Consider the following 22,233-nt stretch of genomic DNA (forward strand, 5'->3'; position numbering starts at 1 on the left):
GATTTTTACGTGCTGAATCCATTTCTGCTGTAATACGAGTCACCGTTTTGTCAGAAATTGAGTAATTAGCATTTAGTATCTTTTTTCCAATGTATGTTCCAATGTATCACAAATAAGAATCCACTGAATGCCGTGAAATAACTTCCAACATGATGTATATAAGTATAGATTAGGCCCTTGGTGAGCAAGGGCCCTTGGTGTTGTGGCAGCGGTGGCCGAACGCATTGCAGAGCGGTCTTGATACCGGAAGGTCGCCAGTTCGAATCAGCGGTCCGACACATTAAAATTACCACCGCTGAAGTGCCCTTGAACAAGGCATTGAACCACTACGATGAAATGTTCTATGAGCAGGGCCTGGCTGGAAACAAGTTCTTGAGCTTAGCCCAGATACCCTGGGTAAATATAGTAATCATTTCATTTCATGAGCAAGGGCTTGTGCTCTGTTTAGATACTTCCTTAATGTTAACGAAGTCCACACCCACAACACCAGAGGGAGTGCAACGAACCATGTTCAACCCAGATTCGGCACAAACAAGGGACTAAATTATTTTCGCTCCTATGCCACCAAAATGTGGAACGCCCTACCAACAGTCATTAAGACATGCAAATCCCTTGACTCCTTCAAAACCGCTCTCAAAGGGCACCTACGGATGGCTGCAATTCCAAACTGGCCCCCGTAAAATCCCCCCCCCCCCCCTTTTCCCCTCACTGTATATGTTTCTTTTCCCTTTTTACCTCCATTATGATGAATTCCTGTACTGTTCTTTGTCTATATAGAAGTGTCTATTTGTACGTCTCTTAATGTTTTGATGAATTGAACATGCTGGACCCTGTTGTAAACAAGTGTAATGCTTAATTGGGTCGTCCACTCACAGTTAACAGTCTTTGTATTGAGTTTGTGCTTGAAATGTACTGTAATTCTGCAAACTGTTAATACAATTTTCAATCAATCAATCAAAGCAGAGCACAAGCACCAGACTGAGCACAAGTCACAGCTCTTGACAACTGTCGCCTGTACCAGGGCTCTAGTGAGGGTTCCAGTTCTTTGGAACCACAACAGCTGCATGTGTAGCTGGAGTCTCCACCAGAGCACTGGGCTGAGGGTTCTGAGGGCTGAGGGTTAGGGCGGCTGTGGCTCAGGAGGTGGAGCAGGTCGTCCAATGATCCGTGGGTCAGCGGTTCGAATCCCGGCTCCTCCTGTCTTTGATTGATTGATTGATTGAAAAATGTATTAACAGTTTGCAGAATTACAGTACATTTCAAGCACAAACTCAATACAAAGGCTGTTAACTGTGAGTGGACGACCCAATTAAGCATTACACTTGTTTCCAATAGGGTCCACAATGTTCAATTCATCAAAATGTCCACATGTCGAAGTGTCCTTGGGCAAGACACTGAACTCCACCCTTGCCTCCAGTGGTTGCCACCATTGGTGTGTGAATGTGGGAAGTGAGGACGCTGGCGTTGACGGTTCGCCGCTTCACCTCCCAATGTATGAATGAATGGACCATTGTAAGCGCTTTGAGTAAGCACGTAGTGCATAGAAAAGTGCTATAAAAATGCAATCCATTAGGGTTCCAGTTCTTTGGAACAACACCTTCTTGATGGACAGCAAGAATCTCCACCAGATTCTGGTTCCCAGGCTGATTCACTGGGTTCTGTGATTTGTTTTGTTAAGCGAAGTGACAAAACAAATCATGTAACGCAGCAAATTAGGCTGGAAACCAGGCTCACAGGGCTCCGATGAGGGCAAAATGACAAAAATATGTATTTATAATAGATTCATTTCTTGATTTTATAAAATGTCTTTAACAGAATTATAGCCATTTCCAATTTCGGGCTAAACGGTAAGTCGAATCACTCGGCATATGGCAGAAATGGATTCAGCACATAAAAATCCTATAGAAAACAAAAGTACTTTTCTGCAAGAATGCCTACAGGGTAGGCATTCTTGCCTACCCTGTTTTTTCCCCCCATTTTTCCAGTCTATCTCCAAATCGAGTGTGTGTGTGTGTGTGTGTGTGTGTGTGTGTGTGTGTGTGTGTGTGTGTGTGTGTGTGTGTGTGTGTGTGTGTGTGTGTGTGTGTGTGTTTTTGCGTGTGCGTGTGCGTGTGAGCGCGTGCGTGCGTGCGTTCTCAGTGGTTCTCAACTTTTTTCAGGCTGCAACCCACTAATCATATTTGAACTTGGGACGCCCCCCAAAATAATCATATTTGAATTGGAACTGGGACCCCCACCATGACAAGCACTTGGAAATAATTGTAGGCATTACATTTAGTTTGACTCTGTTCTCCACCGATAAATATTAACGACTCGCAACACATTTTCCAGCGTGCCTCCTTGACAATTAGTCAGTGTGGAGGTCTAGTCTGATTAGATGACACCCAGACACTGTTGATTGTCTGCCCTGAAACTGGGAGGTCGGGGTACGATCCGCGGCCGGGTCATACCAAAGACTTGGCACTTGGATTATGGGGGGTCAAATGAACTAATCAAATGATTCCTGAGCGTGGCACAGCTGCGGCTCAACACTCCAAGAGATGGGTCAAATGCAGAGAACAAATTTCTCTGCGGTAACGTGTGTGACAAATCGTACGACTTTGACAAGGCATTTGGCTACAACAAGAGTGTCATTAAACTCGTAACTACAGTGCATGTTTGAATCTGCGACACGCCGTCAGGCTGGCTTAGCAGCCTAGGTGCTTGGACCGCTACACTAGCCGCCCGGGCCCACTACCCTCTTTACTGGAAATCGGGACCAACATGCATTGGCCCAGGACGATCGAGGGCTCATAGGCGGCCAGAGAGAGTGCATGGGGAGAGTCGGCCCCTATAGTTCCACGCAACCGCATGGCCATGTGGTGGAAGCAAGGGCCTGCTGAGTTCCTAATGAGAGAAACCTTTGTACAGCGGGACAAGGGGTATTTCCAAGTGGACTAGTCACACTGAAACTTGGGCTCTTCCCCTCTCTCCCCATGGGGTAGTTGTGAGGTCAAGCCATTTTGTTTTGGGATGTCTGGAGCCTTGAGGCTGGGCTTTGAGGTGCTGGTACCATGAGGTGCATAGTCGAAGTGACATTGGATGAGTGATCCATGGCATGCTATAGAGCGTTGCAGTCCCGCCCCCTACCATGGACCAGGAAATGAATCTCAATGCATTTTTCCCATAGACATTTCTTAAAGTATTTATTTAAAGACGGTTACGCCGCGGACAAAGCCAACTCGAGTCGTGACAACTCATGACAACACAAACAATATTTTGGACCAAACAAATAATTACAAAGAAGAAAAACAACAAAAAAAGTGTTTTTTTGTTTGTTGTCATGATTTGTCACGACTCGAGTTGGCTTTGTCCGCGGCGTAACCGTCTTTAAATAAATACTTTAAGAAATGTCTATGAGGAAAATGAACGGAGAATCATTTCCTGGTCCCTGGTAGGAGGCGGGACTGCGACGCTCTATACCAGTGAGGAGAGGAGACTCTGTGGATTTTGCTATGAATTATTGAGGGGCTCTCCTATGTCCAGCTTTGAGGGTGTGTAAACAGAATTGTCCTAACATAAATATGTAATGCCATTGATAATGAATGGCCAGTATTGTTTGTGTTTACGTATTATGTTTGTGTAAACACAAACATACGTAAACACAAACATTGAAGACAAAAGTGCATGCAAATTGTGATTGGCCGGAATGAGATGATGTATGATGATGTATGATTGGGAGCGCACTTCACACGGGTGTGATTTTTGAGGTGCGACGTACATCTCATCAGGTGGGTTGCCAATTTAATTGAGGAGAGATTGTAGTGTTTATCTGCTCAATCATTGTTTTGTTCAATCACTTTCAGTTTCACTTGTTTATCCCGTATATCCTATATGATTTATTCTCTCTCCAGTCCTGATAGGATGAAATCGGTATCCGACCCAACCTGAAATGTAATACGAGCAGACGAGACCCCTGTTCGTTACATAGTGTTTAAAACTTATCTAAATGTAATACATTTAATACCCCCTTTCATTTACTGAACGACATAAAACTGCTATAGGCCTTATCAACCTCGCCCAAATAGCCTATAGACAGCGACAGCCAGCCAGTCACAGCATAATTGTTGAGCTGCATCTGCAATTCTGCATGCAAAATTAATTATTCATTTGTTACATAATCGCGAGAACATTTTGTTCATCTTCGTTTACTGCCGCCGCAGAATCTTGACAGTTGGGTTGGACGTGATTCGCACTTAATTGATCAGATGAAAAACGCCACTATGCTGTCACGCTCACGCATTAAACCTGGCTTGTTCACCCTTTTCCGTTCACAGCATCACGTCTGTTCGCCTTCTTCTTTCTTCCCCATCCAAGGGGGGGGGGGGGGGGGGGGGGGGGGGGGGGGAGCAAGGCGAGGTCCCCTGTTGTCTATCTGTCAGTCTGATCTGAATGAGGATCTGCTGACAGTATGTTAGTCATTTCTGACTTTGTTCCTGTTTTGTTGTTTATATTTTCTTATTTCTCTTGACTTGGTTGTGGCACATTTTGTATTATTAGTAGGCCTAGTAGGCCTATTAAAAAAAATAATATTAAACAATCTGTCAGTTTGGAGTGAAGCCGTGAGAGCGGTGTCGCGCGTCGGAACTTTAGCCGATCTACAAGCTCACGAGGCGCTACCACACAGTCCAACATGGACAACTCGTAGCTCGTAGCTTGTGTGGATCTGCTAAATTTCTCGACGCGCGACACCGTCGTGCGACGAAGAGCAAACGAGAGCATTACAAAGCCGCCGCCTTCAGTGTTGCCATGTCTGCTTATTATAAGCGACCTTGGTCTTTTCTTTTCTTTTTTTTTTGTTTCTGTAAAGTTGTAAAATAGCCTAGAGTCTAGACTAACTTTGCAGGCCGGGTTGCGTTTTTTGGGACTTGTTTCTAAAGTGTAGTTATTTGTTCTTGCTTCCAAATATGTTCCAAATGTCAGCATCATGATTGATTCAGTATATACCGGTATCCCCATTCCCCATCTTTTAATTGGTAACAGCTTATGTTCATAAAACTGAGTGCCCACTGCCCTGCAACCCAACAATGCCACTGGCCATGACAATATTCTCTCCAAATTTATCAGAGACTCAGCCATCTCAATTACTCCAATCATCACCCACATACTGGCTAATAAACCTCACAATCAAACAGGGGCAGGTTCCTCAAGATTTCAAACTTGTGAAAGTAACCCCCTGCACAAGAAAGGCAGCAAATTAGACCCTGGCAACTACCGCCCTATTTCTATTCTTAGCTCCATCTCGAAAGTGATACGAACAGGTTGAAAAGTATTGCCAATAAAAAACGAATGTACAAATTCCAATCTGGCTTCAGAACATCCCATTCCACTGACACATGCCTTCTCTATTTGAGCGACCACATCAAACAAGAGGTGGATGCTGGCAAATACTGTGGCATGGTCATGCTGGACCTCCAAAAGGCTTTCGACACCGTAAACCACTCCATACTGATTCATAAGTTTAAAGCAATTGATTTTGATAGCACATCAGTGAGCTGGATGCAATTCTACCTGGAGGGGAGACTGGAGAGCACAGATGGTGGAGGTGAATGGAACCTTGCTGATAACAAACTATCATTACACCTGCAGGAAAAACTGAATCCATTCTCTTTGGATCAAATAGTAGATCTCAGCAAGGCCGGCGGCTTTTCAGTTAAAGTGGGTGACAATATTATCACAATAAGTAAAGATGAAATTACCACCTAGGTTCCATCCTGGAGGCAAATCTATCCTGTGATTAAATGGCCACCAATGTAATCCAAAATGTCAACCTGATTAATTGATTGATTAAAGTATTTATTAACAGTTTGCATAATTACAGTACATTTCAAGCCCAACTCAATAATACAAAAACTGTCAACTGTGGACGACACACTGATAAAGCATTACACTTGTTGGGTCCACCCTTTTATTTCATCAGAACATTTAGAGACGTACAAATACACTTTTATATCAAAGAACAAGATTCCTGTACACTGTGTACAGGATCTCCTCACAACAAAAATACTTTGAAGACCCTTAAGAGGAGCCCTCAGGTTTCTTCGACTATATGCACCTCATGGTAAAGGCCCTTAAAACAAGGCTCCATACATCCCAAAACAATTAAACTGCTCTTGCTAAACTTGGCCTTACTCCCAGAACCCCTCACATCTGCCCATTTTGATAGGCTGGAATGCATAGGGTTGATGGACCTGGTCGACAAGATTCAAGAAGACAAGACAAGAAGTCCCCCCCCTCTATTTTTCTATACTGTTCACGTATTCCCTTTTTTCTAACTGTGTAGGCCTACTTGATGATTTTTATTTATATGTTTATATGTAGATGCGTATCTTTGTAGACTGTCTTTAAATATTTTGTATTAATTGAAAATGGAGGACCCTGATGTCAACAAGACTGAGTAGGCCTACTTTTTCTGATTTCATCCTCTTTTTTGTATTGACCTGTACCTTCCTTAGACTGTACCATTCTGCAATTTGTTAATAACATTTTCAATCAATCAATCAATCAATCAATCAATCAATCAATCAATCAATCAATCAATCAATCAATCAATCAAATGTTTTTGTGTCCCAAGATTTTATTAAACATAGCAGATCATCTACAAGCTTAGTGTGGGCTGTAGATCGGTTGAGACAATTGGGACTTGGGAGCGGCTATTTACAAATAGTATATATTAAAAATGTAAAACGCTCATGTGGCCATAATATGGCCACATGAGCGTTTTACATTTTTAAAGAAGCGACTAGCCTTCTTTTGGGCTTGTTTTCATAGACCTGCTTGCTTATTTCTCTTTCAGAATCTGGCAACACTGACTGCCTGCTGCCTGGCTGCTTCTTAGCAACAGTAGTCGAGGAGGGAGGCAGGCAGCGGAGGCTGCCACGGCAACGAGGAGTGTGTGTTTGTGTGTGGTTCTCCTCCCCAGCTCCCCTCCATGGAGCTGCCACTGGGAGGACCCGCGCTGAGGCACTACACCCAGAGCAGACCCCGACCGCATCGCCACAAACACAACCACCGCCCCACCGGAAAATCACAACAGGTACACATGCATATACAGCACTATCTGTGTGACTGTGACTTCTTCTTCTTCATCTTTCGGCTAATTGCCATCAGGGTTTTGCCACAGTCAGTGTATCAGGTAAGGTACTGAGTGTCTGTGGCAGTGAGCCGAGAGGATAAGGACAGGTGGTGAGTGTGTGCGCGCGTGCGTGTATGTGCGTGCGTGTGTGTGCGTGTGTGTGTGTGTGTGTGTGGAGAGAAAGACACAAAATGGAAGGGAGGGACAGGGAAGCAAAGTGATACGGTTGCCACGGTGAGAGGAAAGGGGGAAGGGAGGGATGCTTGAATTAGGCAGCAGCTGTGTGTGTGTGTGTGTGTGTGTGTGTGTGTGTGTGTGTGTGTGTATGTGTGTGTGTGTGTGTGTGTGTGTGTGTGTGTATTGTCATGGGTGATAGTGTTCTAAATGAAGATTGCATTGCATCTTCTTCATTAACCTTTTAAACAATATACTTCATTGACCGGTGTCCCCCAGGGGACCGGTGTCCCCCAGGGGTCCACCCGGTGTCCCCCAGGGGTCCACTTTGTCCTCTCCCTTTTTTCCCTCTCTACACTATAATGGTCTTTGCCGAAAATAGCAGATCTACAAGCCGATCAACGAGGTCGTAGATTGGAAATTTCCGACCGAGTGTTAGCCCCAGAAAAGGACATGCCACATGCAAAGTGTTACTTTGCATGTGGCATTTTCATATAGAATGAATCCCTTGTAAAAGGCGATATCTTCTTCATGGCATTCTGTTTGAAAATGCAGTGAGTGTAATGAGTGTAATGAGTGTAATGAGTGCGTGCATTTATTTACTCCTGTATGTGTGAGTAAGTGCATGCGGAACCAGGCAATCTTGCATGCCCTTAGTCTAGAGAGGGACTTGTGTACATGATGTACGTACGTGTGTGTGTGTGTGTGTGTGCGTGCGTGATCTCATCATTGAGCTGGACCTGTTGTCACTGGTCTGCTGGACAATCACTTGTAGGAAGCATGTATCAGAATACATACACAATTCCCTCAGGGTAGGGTTGTTGTTGTCGGGCAGAAACCTCTTTTCTCCATATTTTAACTATTTTTCTTTTGTAAATGAACGCCCTAGTTGATCACACTACAGCGTCACACTACAGCGTCAAAAGTGGCAGATCCACAAGGTCTAAACCCATCGCTTCGCTTTGAGCTTGTAGATCTGCTACTTTTGCTGTTTTTACATTTGAATCATGAAAAGTAACCGTTTTGGTCATAATGAGGTTTCCACCTGACAGCAGTGTTGTGTTTGGCATCAAATTTCTATTTTAGTTTTAGTCATAGTCTCTTGAATAGTTTTCACTTAGTTTTAGTCACATTTTAGTCACCTGGAATGTGTTAGTGTTAGTTTAGTTTTAGTCGACTAAATGTCATGAGATTTTAGTCGACTAAATCTACAGTTGATTTAGTCGACTAAAATGTGTTTTGGCAGGCCTTGATGCCGTCATAATGGCTGATTTTACATTTGCTGAAAATAGCCGATCTACAAGCTCACAAGTGTGAGCTTGTAGATCGGCTATTTTCAGCATGCAACCAAGTGTAAAATGACTTAGACTGGATCTCTTGTCCACTAGTCCCTTCCTAACATTTTAGTCTAGTTTTTATTTGTTGACTAAATTGTCAGTATATTTAGTCTTAGTTTTAGTCATCACACCTTAGTTTTCATTTAGTTTCCATTTAGTTTTTGTCAGTGGAAAAAGGTAGTCGACGAATAATTTTGGAACATTTTGATGAACCCTATAATGGCAATATGCCCAAAGTGGTTACGTCTGTCTGTGTGTTTTATTAGTTTATTAGTTATTTAACCAATGAAAAGTATTAACAAGAGCTTGCTACTAAACAGCTAATTAACTACATTTTCTTCCCTGAAAAGTTACAGTTTATTTGGACATACAAGGTTTCCGCACGACAGTGATGCTATGATTGATGATTGTGAAGTTAATATATCCCTGTATTTCTCTGTCTAATGCTATTACCAACGATAGAAAGAAGTTTCCAATATACATCCAATGTACATCAGAGGTATTGTCACCTTGATTACTGAGCAAGCAGGGTTTATGACTGGATCAATGCTCTGGGAATAAAACAGTAGAACAACATATTATAGTAGCCTACAACATTCTTCTGTACACTCACCTTTGAAGAACTACAAATCTTAAGTGATTTCCATATCGTTATGAAAAAAGCACCTCCCCCTGGCCAGCCGGGGCGCCTGATGGAGGGGAAAGGAACTGGTCGGAATAACGTGTTCCTTCCACGCGCTACGTCCGGCCAGGGAAATTCCCCCTGTCAGGTGAAAAGAAGCAGCTTGGACTCCTCATGCATAGAAGGAGGCATGAGGTCAGTCCGCTGCCCCCCCAGGTTGGCAGAGGAAGTGTAGCGCCCAGGATTACATTAGATAATTGGCACTGGGTGAAAAATTGGGTTGCAAAATCGTGGGATAAAAATTATAGAAAAATAAATAAATAAATAAAATCATATTGCATCGCGATGCATTGTAGATCTGCTATTTTCACTATTTCTTATTCATGTTTTTCTTTAATTTATGGAACTGTAAAAAAAATAAAAAATAAAAAAATAGAATCCGTAAAAACAAAAAAAAGACCTGCGAACCCATAAAAATGTGTCGCACTCCCGACCCATTTTTTGTAAAACAATGGGTTTTAATAGTACTTAGTACGTTCATATATTAAATATCAAAAATGGACACTCATCTGAATTTGCTACCTTTAACACTGCACTGTTGTACACCTGTGTTGTCCATGTGTTTGTGTCTGTGTAGGTGCCAATCATTGAGAGCGACAATGAGGCGTATGAGAACATGATGGTGCGAGTGGATGAGGGGGTTGAAGAGTTCTTTACTAAGAGACTACTTCCCTCTGACATCCTGTGAGTATTTCCTTTGTATTTGTCTAATCAATAGCACTCAATTAACTAAGTGGGCGAGCATCTCCACAACCTGTTATTAATGGCCAATGTTATACGTCATTGATCCTGGTTCCTTATTTTCTCTCTACACCAAATTACTTTGCAGAAAATAGCCGATCCATAAGCTCACAACGCATCGGGTTGCGCCGTTGCGGTCCCCCAGGGCCCCCAGGGCCGTTGCGGTCCCCCAGGGCTCTCTACTTGATCCTCTAGTTCAGGGGTGCCCACCCTTTTTTGACTTGAGAGCTACTTTCAAAATGACCAACTCAACAAGATCTACCCACCTGAAAATAGTTTAAATATGTACCTGAGGGTACTTTAGAATAGCGGCGCTGGCATTGCATATAAGACAAATGCACTTGGAATGGGAAATAAAGGGGGAGAAATGGAATAGGTAGGGTTTGTATTTAATTTATAATGCTACCGATGTTTGTGCACAGCAACACTGAAAACAAAATGTTACATTGTGGATTTGAGCTGACAGGCGCTTTTTGATGTCAATCAATCAAGTCTCCTTTAATTCAATTGACAGATGCCAAGAATTGTCTTTGATATATTTAATTGAAATATTCTTTAGGGGCATGTCATGTGATCTACCTGCACAGCCTTTGTGATCTACTGGTAGATCGCGATCTACCTTTTGGGCACCCCTCCTCTAGTTACAGTGGTTCCCAAACTGGGGGTCAGGACCAAATGATTTGGGGGGGGGGGGGGGGGGGTCCTCATTAGTTCCTGATTAGATTAATGTGCATAATTGTTTTATCAGGCCTTAGCACCGTGCACCTATGTTCCAAGGTAGACTGAGAGTGTGTTGCAGGTTCGCAGATAGATCCCGACAGCCTTTGCTGCATGTCACTGCCCATCTCTCTCCCATGTCCTGTCTGACTTCACTTCACTATCAATAAAGGCATACAAAGCCAGTATAGCCATGCAGTATAAGTGTATATGGGTATCTGTGTAGCAGTAGTGGCTCAGAGCCAGTCTGATGAGCTAATATCTCCCCCCGAACATGGACATTTTCCTTTAGATGGTGGCTTTCCACGCGGGTAGCCTGGGGTCCACCTATGCTTTCTATGGCATAGGCAGCTCCCGGCGGATCCGCCGGGAGAATTTCAATTAAACTTTTTAAAATTCAAAAGCATTTTTCTCCAGATTCAAAACGATTCTCTATTCAAAATGATTGTCGATTCAATACATAGGATTTCATCACAATTTACTCCAGCCAACTGAAGTGACTATACTACAGTAACTTGAAAATGACTGGACATGTTTACTGTGATTAGGGTAAGCTTACATTTCATATCACAATGTAGTGAAAACTCCTGTAACTGTAACCAGAAAAGAAGTAAAAAAATAAATAATAATAAACGATTTTGAATCGTTCATAACGGGAATCGCGATTCTAATTCGAATTGATTTTTTTGACACCCCTAGCGTCAATTTAACAAAAGGTGCAGATGATCAGAAATCAGCAGAGAGTGAGCGACGTTTGCGCTACTCTATGCCGAATTGAAGTGGACTTTTTCTTTCTCCCTGGAAATAAAAACGTCTGGGTTTCCGAGGCTACCACGCGGGAGACCGGGGTTCGAATCCCGGGCGTTATATCTGCACATTTTTAAAGTTACAGTTGAATGACTTTTAAGACCTTTTTAAAACCAAATTAACAAAATTGTCAAATATTATGTAAGAAAGTCAAAGAGGCAAATATTGTGAACATTTTCACAATATTTAATGGTGGAGAAAATAGTCAAACTAAATGCCTACAATTCAAGTGCTTGTCAGGGTGGGGGGTCCCCACTTCAAATATGAAAAGGTTTGGGAACCCTTGCTCTAGTATTTTACATACTCAAAGCTCTTTGCCTAAAATAGCCGAGTGCTGAGCTTGTAGACCATCTATTTCTGGCAAATGTTTGCCCCACAATAGATAAAATGGGGTTCAACAAGTCGTCATTAAATTGCTTCTGTAGAACTGTAAGTTCACTTACTGCCTGGTAGTGGTCTGGTGAAATGTTATTCATTTTTGTATCTTCTTTCAAAGGAAAAGGCAAAGTGATGAACCTTTGGCTACGGAACAAGACGTGTCACCTGCCAGCTGTGCACCTTGTCCACCCCCGAGCAAGACCCTCCGGAGGAAGCTGGGTGACTTCTTCACGCTGAGGAAGAGACGGCCTCTCAAATCAGAGGGCAGCCATGAGGGACGGCCCAAGAAGACCTCCATTGCTGACCTCATCCGACCTCTCAGGGAGGTGGCGAGGGCGGAGAGGGAAAAAGAGAAGATGAAAGAGCACCAGAAGGAGAACGGGAAGGCAGAGGTGCGTTAGTAGGGTCGGGACACAACCCCGCAGGTTCAACAGGTCCATGATGTTATTAGGAGAACGGGAAGGCAGAGGTGCGTTAGTAGGGTCGGGACACAACCCCGCAGGTTCAACAGGTCCATGATGTTATTAGGAGAACGGGAAGGCAGAGGTGCGTTAGTAGGGTCGGGACACCACCCCGCAGGTTCAACAGGTCCATGATGTTATTCGTAGGCAGGCTTAACTGCCCACAGCCCAGTGGACCCACAGTGGACAGAAATGGTGCCATATTATAATTAAAAGTCCTTTAATTTCACCACTTTTCAAGCTATCTTTATATGAGATAAGATGAGATATACTTTATTGTCCCACGAGGGGAAATTTGTCTTGGGCAAAAGTGCAGTAGTACATGACGCTTTTTAAAACAGACAGACAATACACAGTAGACAATACACAATAGCAGCAATGTACAAGTACAGTATCACAAGAGTATCACAAGAAAGGTGCAACATTGCAGTCAGAGGAGGTATATAAATATAAAGTACTAGAGTATTCACAGTTTATAGTATCACAGGTATAAGTGCATTAACTAACTGATGAAGGTCAAAGTCCCTTCCCCACTAAGAACTATGAACTATGTGGCGGTTGTTTAGTAGGACAATTGAAGTGGGAAGAAAATAAAGTTTAAAGCGGTTGCTCTTGCAACGACACGCTCTGTAGCGTCTACCAGAGGGTAACATATATATAATTAGCCCTTCGCTAAGTCCCTCCCCAACCGGTCCTTGTCCGTCCACGTTAGCAGTGAGGAGACAGGGCAAGCTGTCATTAGTATTATTGCCAGCACCTGGGTGGGTCAGTCATGTAATTTTCTCGACATTTAGTCGTGTATATGTTCAACAACACAGCCATGCAAAGTAACATTGACAGCTACGGCGAAAGCTTGACTGCGTAGCAACAGTTGCTAAACTATTTGGATTGCCATTGGACAATCGCTTTTTGGGGTGGGATTTAGCAAAAAAAAAATACCACAATTTCTTGTGTCTCATAGGAGGGCTGTGGGCAGTTCAGAAACCGTCCACCAGTAACATCATCATTAGGCAGGTGTTTTAAAAACAAGATTTAAAAATTGATTTTTATTATCGTGAGAACGATGGCTTCCATTGCTACTTTTCATTAGATTCCCCATCGATTATGTCACTGGTGGACGGGTTTCTGAACTGCCCACAGCCCTCCTATGAGACACAAACAGTATCATGAACATTAGTGAGAACCAATTATATGAAGATAGGTTGAAAAGTGCTGAAGTGGTCCTTTAGTTTAAGCAAAATTACACAAGAGGGTGTGCTTTACCCACCCTATCTCACAGAATATAGGAACGAAATTGCAGTGTAGTGTTCCAGTTCCAATTTTTCTTTGTGTCATCACTTTCAATTGTACTTGTTTAATCTGTATCCTGACTGCGTTCTCTATCCTGACTGGTTGTTTAATCTGTATCCTGACTGCGTTCTCTATCCTGATTGGTTGTTTAATCTGTATCCTGACTGCGTTCTCTATCCTGACTGGATAACATTGGTATTGCAGTTTCAGTTTCATATTCTGAAAATGCATTTTCTGTTTAATAAAAAGCTGGGAAGAAATGTAGACTCCTGTGACTGAACAAACACTATAGCAATGAGTATTTTCACAATATTGAGCTAAACACTTATACACTTAGATAGAAGATAGCATTAGATAGCATTTTATACAGACTTATACAGACTTGCATTTTATGTAGTCATAGCACTTTATAGTATATATGTATAGTATAGTTTATATGTATAGTTTCATTATACAGATATTCCACTGTTACGCTCTTAGCTTACGCATGTTTCATCATAACTACTTTTTATGTATGTGATGTACTGCCATGCTTTTTGTTTTTGCTTATTGTAAGTCGCTCTGGATTAAGAGCGTCTGCTAAATGCCTAAATTGTAAATTGACCAGCATCAAATATTTTACATTTTTGAATACTGTACATACTGTACAGAACCCCAAGAGGGGTTCCCGCCCAGAAGGGTTATAACACCAAAAGGGGTTCCCGCCCAGAATGGGTTAAGCATTATGTTATACTTTAGCTTTTGAAAAATAGCAGAGCTACAAGCTCATAGTGCCGCGCTACGAGCTTGTAGGTCTGCTATTTTTGAAAAATCGTGAAAATGTGGCGCAAATCTTTGAATATATATTCTTTCAGAGCCAACGTTTTTAACTCAAATCTTTGCTTCTTGGGGGGTCCCTGGAACAACATATTTTCAGATGGGGGTCGGCGGCCAATTACATATAATCTTGGGGTTCCTTGACATGAAAATGTTTGAGAACATAGGGTTTTCAGAAAACTGTCAGGATTTAGAAGATATTTGTAGAATCGTTCCCAGGTCTAAATGGTATCCAAGTAAACCGGTTTGTTTCTCTCCACCTCTGCAAGGAGAAGGAGAAAGAAGACCAAGGTGCTGGAGGAACTGGAGGAGAAGCAGCTGAGCAGGAGGAGGAGGAGACACAGAGTCCTGGACCTCCGGCCATGAGGGGCAGTGGTGACGCTGTGGCCCCGCCGCGCCGCGCCCTTCGAGATGGGAAGTCCCAGTCGCTCATCCTGCTGTCTGGCTCATCAGCCGCTGTCGGCGCGCCGACCCGACACTCTGCCAAGGTCAGTATAGGTGTCCCTCTTTTATGGGCATTGTCATTATAGCAAATAGCAAAAGTAGCCGATCAAAACGCGCCGCGTTTCAAGATACTTTTGATGCTTTTGTGTGATGCTGTGGTGTGATTAAAGGAGAATTCCTAGAAGGCTTTCTTACCTTTCGTTGCATTTGTTGGGTCTGCACCAAAGAGGTCCAGGTGTTATTTGTCCCCTACCATAAGCCCTCAATGAATTGAATTGAATGGGGCTATGGGTTGTTGTGCTAATTCGCTTATTTCCATCGCTTTTTTTGTATATATCCTCTCTTTATAATGTAAATAGTATCCCAAGCAGCACACTTTACTACTTATTTCGATGGAAATAAGCGAATTAGCACAAAAACCCAACCCCCATTGAGGGCTTATGGTAGGGGAAATAGCCAATAATGCACTTTTGCACAAAATAACACCTGGACCTCTTTGGTGGGGACGTAACAACTACAAATAAAGGTAAGAAAGCCTTTTAGCATGAAATTCTCCTTATAGGGCATATTCATTTATGAAAAAAGTTAAAAACACAAAAATGTATGTATGATTGTATGGTGCTTAAAATTTGGAGATAAGAGGTTTCTTGCGACATCATTTTACGATGAATACACAATTCAGAACATTTCGGAAAACATTTATAATATTAATAAATAAATAAACATCCAAAAGAGCTTTATTTTGTTTGAGAATCGGCCTGACTGTGGTTAACTCATTGAATGTGCAACTTTACCCATGTTTACAGAGTAGTCCTCTCTGAATGTTGTTTACAGAGTAGTCCTCTCTGAATGTTGTTTTCAGAGACACGTCGAGGGTCAGCATAGTTTTGAGCAGAAACTCCACCTCATGCTTCAGCGTATTGGTGTCACCAAAGCCCAGCCTGGAGACACGCAGGTACAGCACATGGAAAAAGTGGACGGTGGACAAAGTACTCAAATGTTTTACTTTTTAGGCCTGATGTCGAAAAAAAATAAGTTTGCTCTGAAAGAATATATATTCAAAGATTTGTGCCGCATTTTTACGATTTTTCAAAAATAGCAGACCTACAAGCTCGTAGCGCGCCACTCGGTGGCGCGCTACGAGCTTGTAGGTCTGCTATTTTTCAATAGCTAAAGTATAACATAATGCTTAGTTAAAACACCAAAAGGGGTTCCTGTCCAGAATGGATTAAGTAAAAGTATCAATACTTCTACTTTGTAGAATCTACAAGCTTTGTAGAGCTTGTAGATTGGCTATTATAGCTACTTTTGAAAATTCTTGATTTTTTTGTTAAAGTGAAATAATAGGGCTAAAGTGATTCAAATCAGGAAAGGGCAACACTTAGTCATATATTGTGATGTTACCATATAAGCATAGACTTATAGAGTATGTCCTTATAACACAAAATAATGTTGATATATTTCCCAGCCCTGCATGCATGAGTTTAACATTGTGCTGGAGTGTAGATATCTTATTAAATATCTGATATATTCTTGTAGAATCAGGAGGGTGAAATGAAAAAGGCAGAATCTGAGGGTAAGTGTCATTATAATGTTTTTTTTATGTTATTATGCGCAGAAATGCTGCCCATGGAAATGGTGTGTGTGTGTGTGTGTGTGTGTGTGTGTGTGTGTGTGTGTGTGTGTGTGTGTGTGTGTGCGTGCGTGCGTGCGTGCGTGCGTGCGTGCGTGCGTGCGTGCGTGCGTGCGTGCGTGCGTGCGTGCGTGCGTGCGTGCGTGCGTGCGTGCGTGCGTGCGCCAGTGCCAGTAAATTCTGATGCATCAATACGTTTCAATTAACATGAAGTTAAAGCTGTTGTTTTTAATTTACACCACCTTTAAATGAATGATTGAAGTTCAAGGATTAAGAGGAGAGATTGACTGAAATGGATCTATTAACATTAAGTTTGAATATCTTAAAAACTAGACACCAAAAGCAAAAGTTAAACCATTTTCTCTTAAATGTTGATGGAATAATCCTTTTATTGAATCTTTTGCATTTAGGTACTATCATTGATAATAAACCTGAGCTGCGTGCTACTATTTCGAAAACCCGAACAATGTCCACCTCATCAGGTAACACATGCACGCACGCACGCAGTCACGCACGCACGCACGCACGCACGCACGCACGCACGCACGCACGCACGCACGCACGCACGCACGCACGCACGCACGCACACACAGAATCATGCACAAATGCATGCAGGTGTGCACAGTGGTCACATTTTCTCTGGCACATGAACCTTGAACTAATTTGTATCTGTTGTTGTTGTGTTTTTTAGATACAAGGCATTCATTGCGGCCCAGCACGTCAGCGCACGAAGCTGCCGAGAAGCCTGCTTTGCCCCCGAAGCCAGTTATAAAAACTGGACCAACATCCGGGCGCAACACACCTGAGAACGAACTTGCCCAGATCCAGGAAGGGGAGACCCTTACGCCTACTAAAATGAGCTCTACCGTTACTCCACCCACCATTACTTCTTCCACCATCAGCGATGCTTCCATCCTTACTGACCCCATAGTCTCAACCTCAGTACCTTGCACAGCTGATTTAACAAGTACTGTGACTCCCCCTGACTCTGCTGATGACCAGATGCTGACCACTCATACGGTCATGAATGGCACAACCCCTGTCTCCGCTGACAGCCATGCCTCTGTCCCTGTTGATTGCTCTGCCACTTCCACTGTCCCACCGGCAACCATTACACACACCTCACAAACCACCACTCCTGTCGCCATGATCATCCCCTCCTCCACATCCACTGAGTGCATCACTGCAGACATCCCCGCCACCTCCCCTCCACCGACAACCACTTCCATCACTGACGTTGGTTGTGTAACAAGTCAGGAAAGCTTGGCTTGTATGACATCAACAGATCTCACAACTACATTATCGTCGCCGATCCTAAATGGTGCCATTCCAAATGACACGACTCCTGCCACCATTAATGACACAACTTCTTCAGGCACCACGATTGCAGGCACGACCTCTTCGGTCTCCTCAAGTACCCCACCACACTGCTCTGACTCTGGTAGTTCAATCGCCATGTCAGCCAATGTCGATTCTCCTGCAGTCTTCGCTGTCTCCACTACCGCTCCAAATTCATCAGACACTCAGTTGACATCCGACTTACTCTGTTGTGTTGTTGACGGTCACCCTCCCTGTGCCATTACAGTGGTTGACAGCGCCAGCCCCATCTGCCCTGTATCCCATGCACTCCCTCCAGTTGACACTGCCTCTCCCAACACCGCAAGCATCGCCAGCCTGACATCTACTGACTGCTCCAATTCTACTCTCACCGACCCGGTCATCCCTAGCCCTACCAACATCACTGGATCTACTGAAATCCCTAAATCAACTGATATCCCTAAATCTACTGACATCCCTAAATCAACTGACATCCCTAAATCTACTGACATCCCTAAATCAACTGACATCCCTAAATCTACCGACATCACTGGATCTACTGACATTCCTAGATCAACCGACATCCCTAAATCTACTGACATCCCTAAATCTACTAACATCCCTAAATCTACCGACATCCCTGGATCTACTGACATCCCTAAATCATCTGACATCCCTAAATCTACTGACATCCCTGGATCTACTGACATCTCTAAATCTACTGACATCCCTGGATCTACTGACATCCCTGAATCTACTGACATCCCTGGATCTACTGACATCCCTAAATCATCTGACATCCCTAAATCATCTGACATCCCTAAATCTACTGACATCCCTAAATCTACTGACATCCCTATTACCTCCGCTCCTAACACACGGATGCCAGCTTCTTCCACTAATGCAGCAACTGATGCTACACGTTCAACAGGCCCAGAATCAATTAACAACTCTCTCCCAGCTACCCCAGAGGCCACAGAAACAGCTCATTCTGACAGCCTCAACGCTAGCCTCAGTCCCTCTAACTTCGCTGTCCCTCCTGTTGACGACACAAGTGCTGCTTCTCCTCTTGACCCACCGCCCTCTGACTATAATGATCAAGCTCAAGCGAACACTTTGCCGCCATCACCAGAGAAAAGAACCGGTTCTGAGCCGGAAACAATGAGCACGGGTACGTTTAATGTTCTCTGCATGTTCATGGATGTGTGCATGCTTCCAGGTCTTTGATCATGACTTGTGTATTTTGTTTGAAGCAGGATAATGTTGTGTATCATGTGATGCTTTGTGATTTTCTCCAACAGACAAAGAGAATGAGATGATTGGATAAAACATTCAGAGCGCAACGGATGAAAGTGGAAAAGAGGACACCGCGAAAAAAGAAAAATAACCTCCTGTTCCTCAAAGATGGATGTTGAAGAAAAATACAAGGTCTGGTGATGACATCAAGGGATGGGAAATGGGATTGGAGAAAGCAGCATGGTGTGTGGGGTCACAGAGCAGAGGCGTGCGTGCGTGCGTGCGTGCGTGCGTGCGTGCGTGCGTGCGTGCGTGCGTGCGTGCGTGCGTGCGTGCGTGCGTGCGTGCGTGCGTGCGTGTCTGTGTGTGTGTGTGTGTCTGTGTGTGTGTGTGTGTCTGTGTGTGTGTGTGTGTGTGTGGGGGGGGGGGGGGGTCACAGGTGTGGGACCAACTACTGTGACAGGAGAGGCGACAGTGAAGGATAAGGGTAAACAACATACAGGGACCACCATATCACAGCAGTGAAGGATAAGGGTAAACAACATACAGACAGTGAAGGATAAGGGTAAACAACATACAGGACAGTGAAGGATAAGGGTAAACAACATACAGGACAGTGAAGGATAAGGGTAAACAACATACAGGGACAGTGAAGGATAAGGGTAAACAACATACAGGACAGTGAAGGATAAGGGTAAACAACATACAGGGACAGTGAAGGATAAGGGTAAACAACATACAGGGACAGTGAAGGATAAGGGTAAACAACATACAGGACAGTGAAGGATAAGGGTAAACAACATACAGGACAGTGAAGGATAAGGGTAAACAACATACAGACAGTGAAGGATAAGGGTAAACAACATACAGGACAGTGAAGGATAAGGGTAAACAACATACAGGACAGTGAAGGATAAGGGTAAACAACATACAGGACAGTGAAGGATAAGGGTAAACAACATACAGACAGTGAAGGATAAGGGTAAACAACATACAGGACAGTGAAGGATAAGGGTAAACAACATACAGGACAGTGAAGGATAAGGGTAAACAACATACAGACAGTGAAGGATAAGGGTAAACAACATACAGACAGTGAAGGATAAGGGTAAACAACATACAGATAGTGAAGGATAAGGTAAACAACATACAGGACAGTGAAGGATAAGGTAAACAACATACAGGACAGTGAAGGATAAGGTAAACAACATACAGACAGTGAAGGATAAGGTAAACAACATACAGACAGTGAAGGATAAGGTAAACAACAGTGAAGGATAAGGGTAAACAACATACAGACAGTGAAGGATAAGGGTAAACAACATACAGACAGTGAAGGATAAGGGTAAACAACATACAGACAGTGAAGGATAAGGGTAAACAACATACAGGACAGTGAAGGATAAGGGTAAACAACATACAGACAGTGAATGATAAGGGTAAACAACATACAGGACAGTGAAGGATAAGGTAAACAACATACAGGGACCACCATATCACAGCAGCACACCACGAAGGGTGGACCCCTGGACCAAAGAACTGACACCCTCGTGTGACATGATAGACAAATCCAGCAGTGTCTTTGTCCTTTTTTCATTATTATTATTATTGTTATTATTATTTATGTTTGAATTTTTTGCATTGCACGTATGATGATGATGTACTGTAAGACTACTACTGTGGTAAAATATGTTTACAATATTGATGGATATGAAACAATACCTAATGTGGTTATTATTAAATGGAATATTGAATCGGTCATTTCCCTGAACTTCCTTTAATATGCAGAAATAGATTCTTTGTTTGAGGAGCTGCAGAACTCAGACAGTTAATATAGCACAAGCTGATTTTTTTGCAGTAATTTGTTGCAGTGTACTGTAGAGCAATTATAATGTCAAAAACCCCCCCAAGTTGATACTTATTTGGTAGGTGTGCTGAAATATCGATATGGCGATATATATCGATACGTCCTCCCGCGATAAATAATCGATATTGATTATTAAAATATCGATATAAAAAAAAAAAAAAAAAGGAAGGAAATGACAGCTAAAATAAAGCAAATCCCACTCAGATTCCACAGCAACCAGAAGTACTGAATTACTGGATGGTGATTTGTCCAAAGTCTCCAAACAGCTTTGTGGGAATACAAAATGCTGCATTTTTTCAGTTCCAAGTATTTTGTAGTTGCAGATATCGTGATATATCGTTGATGAAATTTCATACAATATATCGATATATCGCAAATATCGCAATATATCGAATATCGTGATATTATCGTTATCGAGGGCCTAATATCGCGATATATATCGTATTGTGAGGAACCCATATCGTCCCACCCCTATTACTTGGCCGCTGATCCCCATCTGAAACCATTTTATGCCAGGGACATCTCTGGCATAAGGGGAGTTTTGTGTTTTTACCTGTAAGATTTATATATATCACTGTATAACTGTATAAGCACTGTATAAGTGCTTGGTGGCTGGACGGCCTCCAAGGCATGCTGCTGACCACATCATTGCAATGTCTTCGGTTTAAATCCCACTCTCTGAATACTACTTCCTATCTTTCTGTTTATGGTGGTCCAATGAAGCTGCGTTGCCATTTAGAACAGTCATACTCATACTGCATGGATAATTATACTTTCGGCCGACAGCTGCAAAGTGCACACTGCTTTCAGATAAGTTCTCTTCTACACAGCCAGTCATAGGCAAAAATAAAAGAAAGTCCACAAACGTGACACATAGCGGATCCACAAGCTTGCAGTGTGTCCCATCGTGACCGTTGTGAGATTGTAGATCTGCTATCTTCACTATTTGTTGTACACCAAAGTAGATGGGGCTAAATATCATGAAAATGTTCAACATTTCACAAAATGATAAAGCGTAATACAGCTAAACAGGTGAGATATGACAACCGTAACAACCAGAATACTCCGTGAAGGGTTTAGGGCTAAATATTCATGTGAGATAGGTTTCATTTATTTCAGAACATTAAATCATTATGATAGTTCTATGGAAATACTGTATGATTCTCATGAACCCACAATTATGCTATATATGATATATTATATAATATAATATAAGTAT

The 22,233-nt window shown here is 42.8% G+C and overlaps 1 protein-coding gene across 1 annotated transcript; it reads left to right on the top strand.

Annotated features, from left to right (window-relative positions):
- Positions 1-6,924: 6,924 nt before the first annotated feature.
- On the top strand, positions 6,925-19,542 carry LOC306920159 (uncharacterized protein). The gene is made up of 9 exons (XM_079496808.1): positions 6,925-7,075; positions 9,885-9,991; positions 12,069-12,342; positions 14,787-15,005; positions 15,824-15,916; positions 16,501-16,537; positions 17,005-17,076; positions 17,286-19,082; positions 19,213-19,542. Exons 1-9 carry the CDS (start codon positions 6,971-6,973, stop codon positions 19,236-19,238), a joined length of 2,730 nt encoding a protein of 909 aa, XP_079352934.1. The 5' UTR covers positions 6,925-6,970; the 3' UTR covers positions 19,239-19,542.
- Positions 19,543-22,233: the final 2,691 nt, after the last annotated feature.

The sequence above is a fragment of the Electrona antarctica genome, assembly GCF_951216825.1.
Source record: "Electrona antarctica genome assembly, chromosome: 3".
Lineage (NCBI taxonomy): Eukaryota > Metazoa > Chordata > Actinopteri > Myctophiformes > Myctophidae > Electrona > Electrona antarctica.

Excerpts from the sequence above, each read along its gene's own strand:
- LOC306920159 (XM_079496808.1), top strand. The coding sequence starts at position 6,971 with ATGGAGCTGCCACTGGGAGGACCCGCGCTGAGGCACTACACCCAGAGC. Across the intron at positions 16,538-17,004 it reads GAAAAAGGCAGAATCTGAGG|GTACTATCATTGATAATAAA; the intron begins GTAAGTGTCATT and ends TTTTGCATTTAG. Across the intron at positions 19,083-19,212 it reads GCCGGAAACAATGAGCACGG|ACAAAGAGAATGAGATGATT; the intron begins GTACGTTTAATG and ends TTTCTCCAACAG.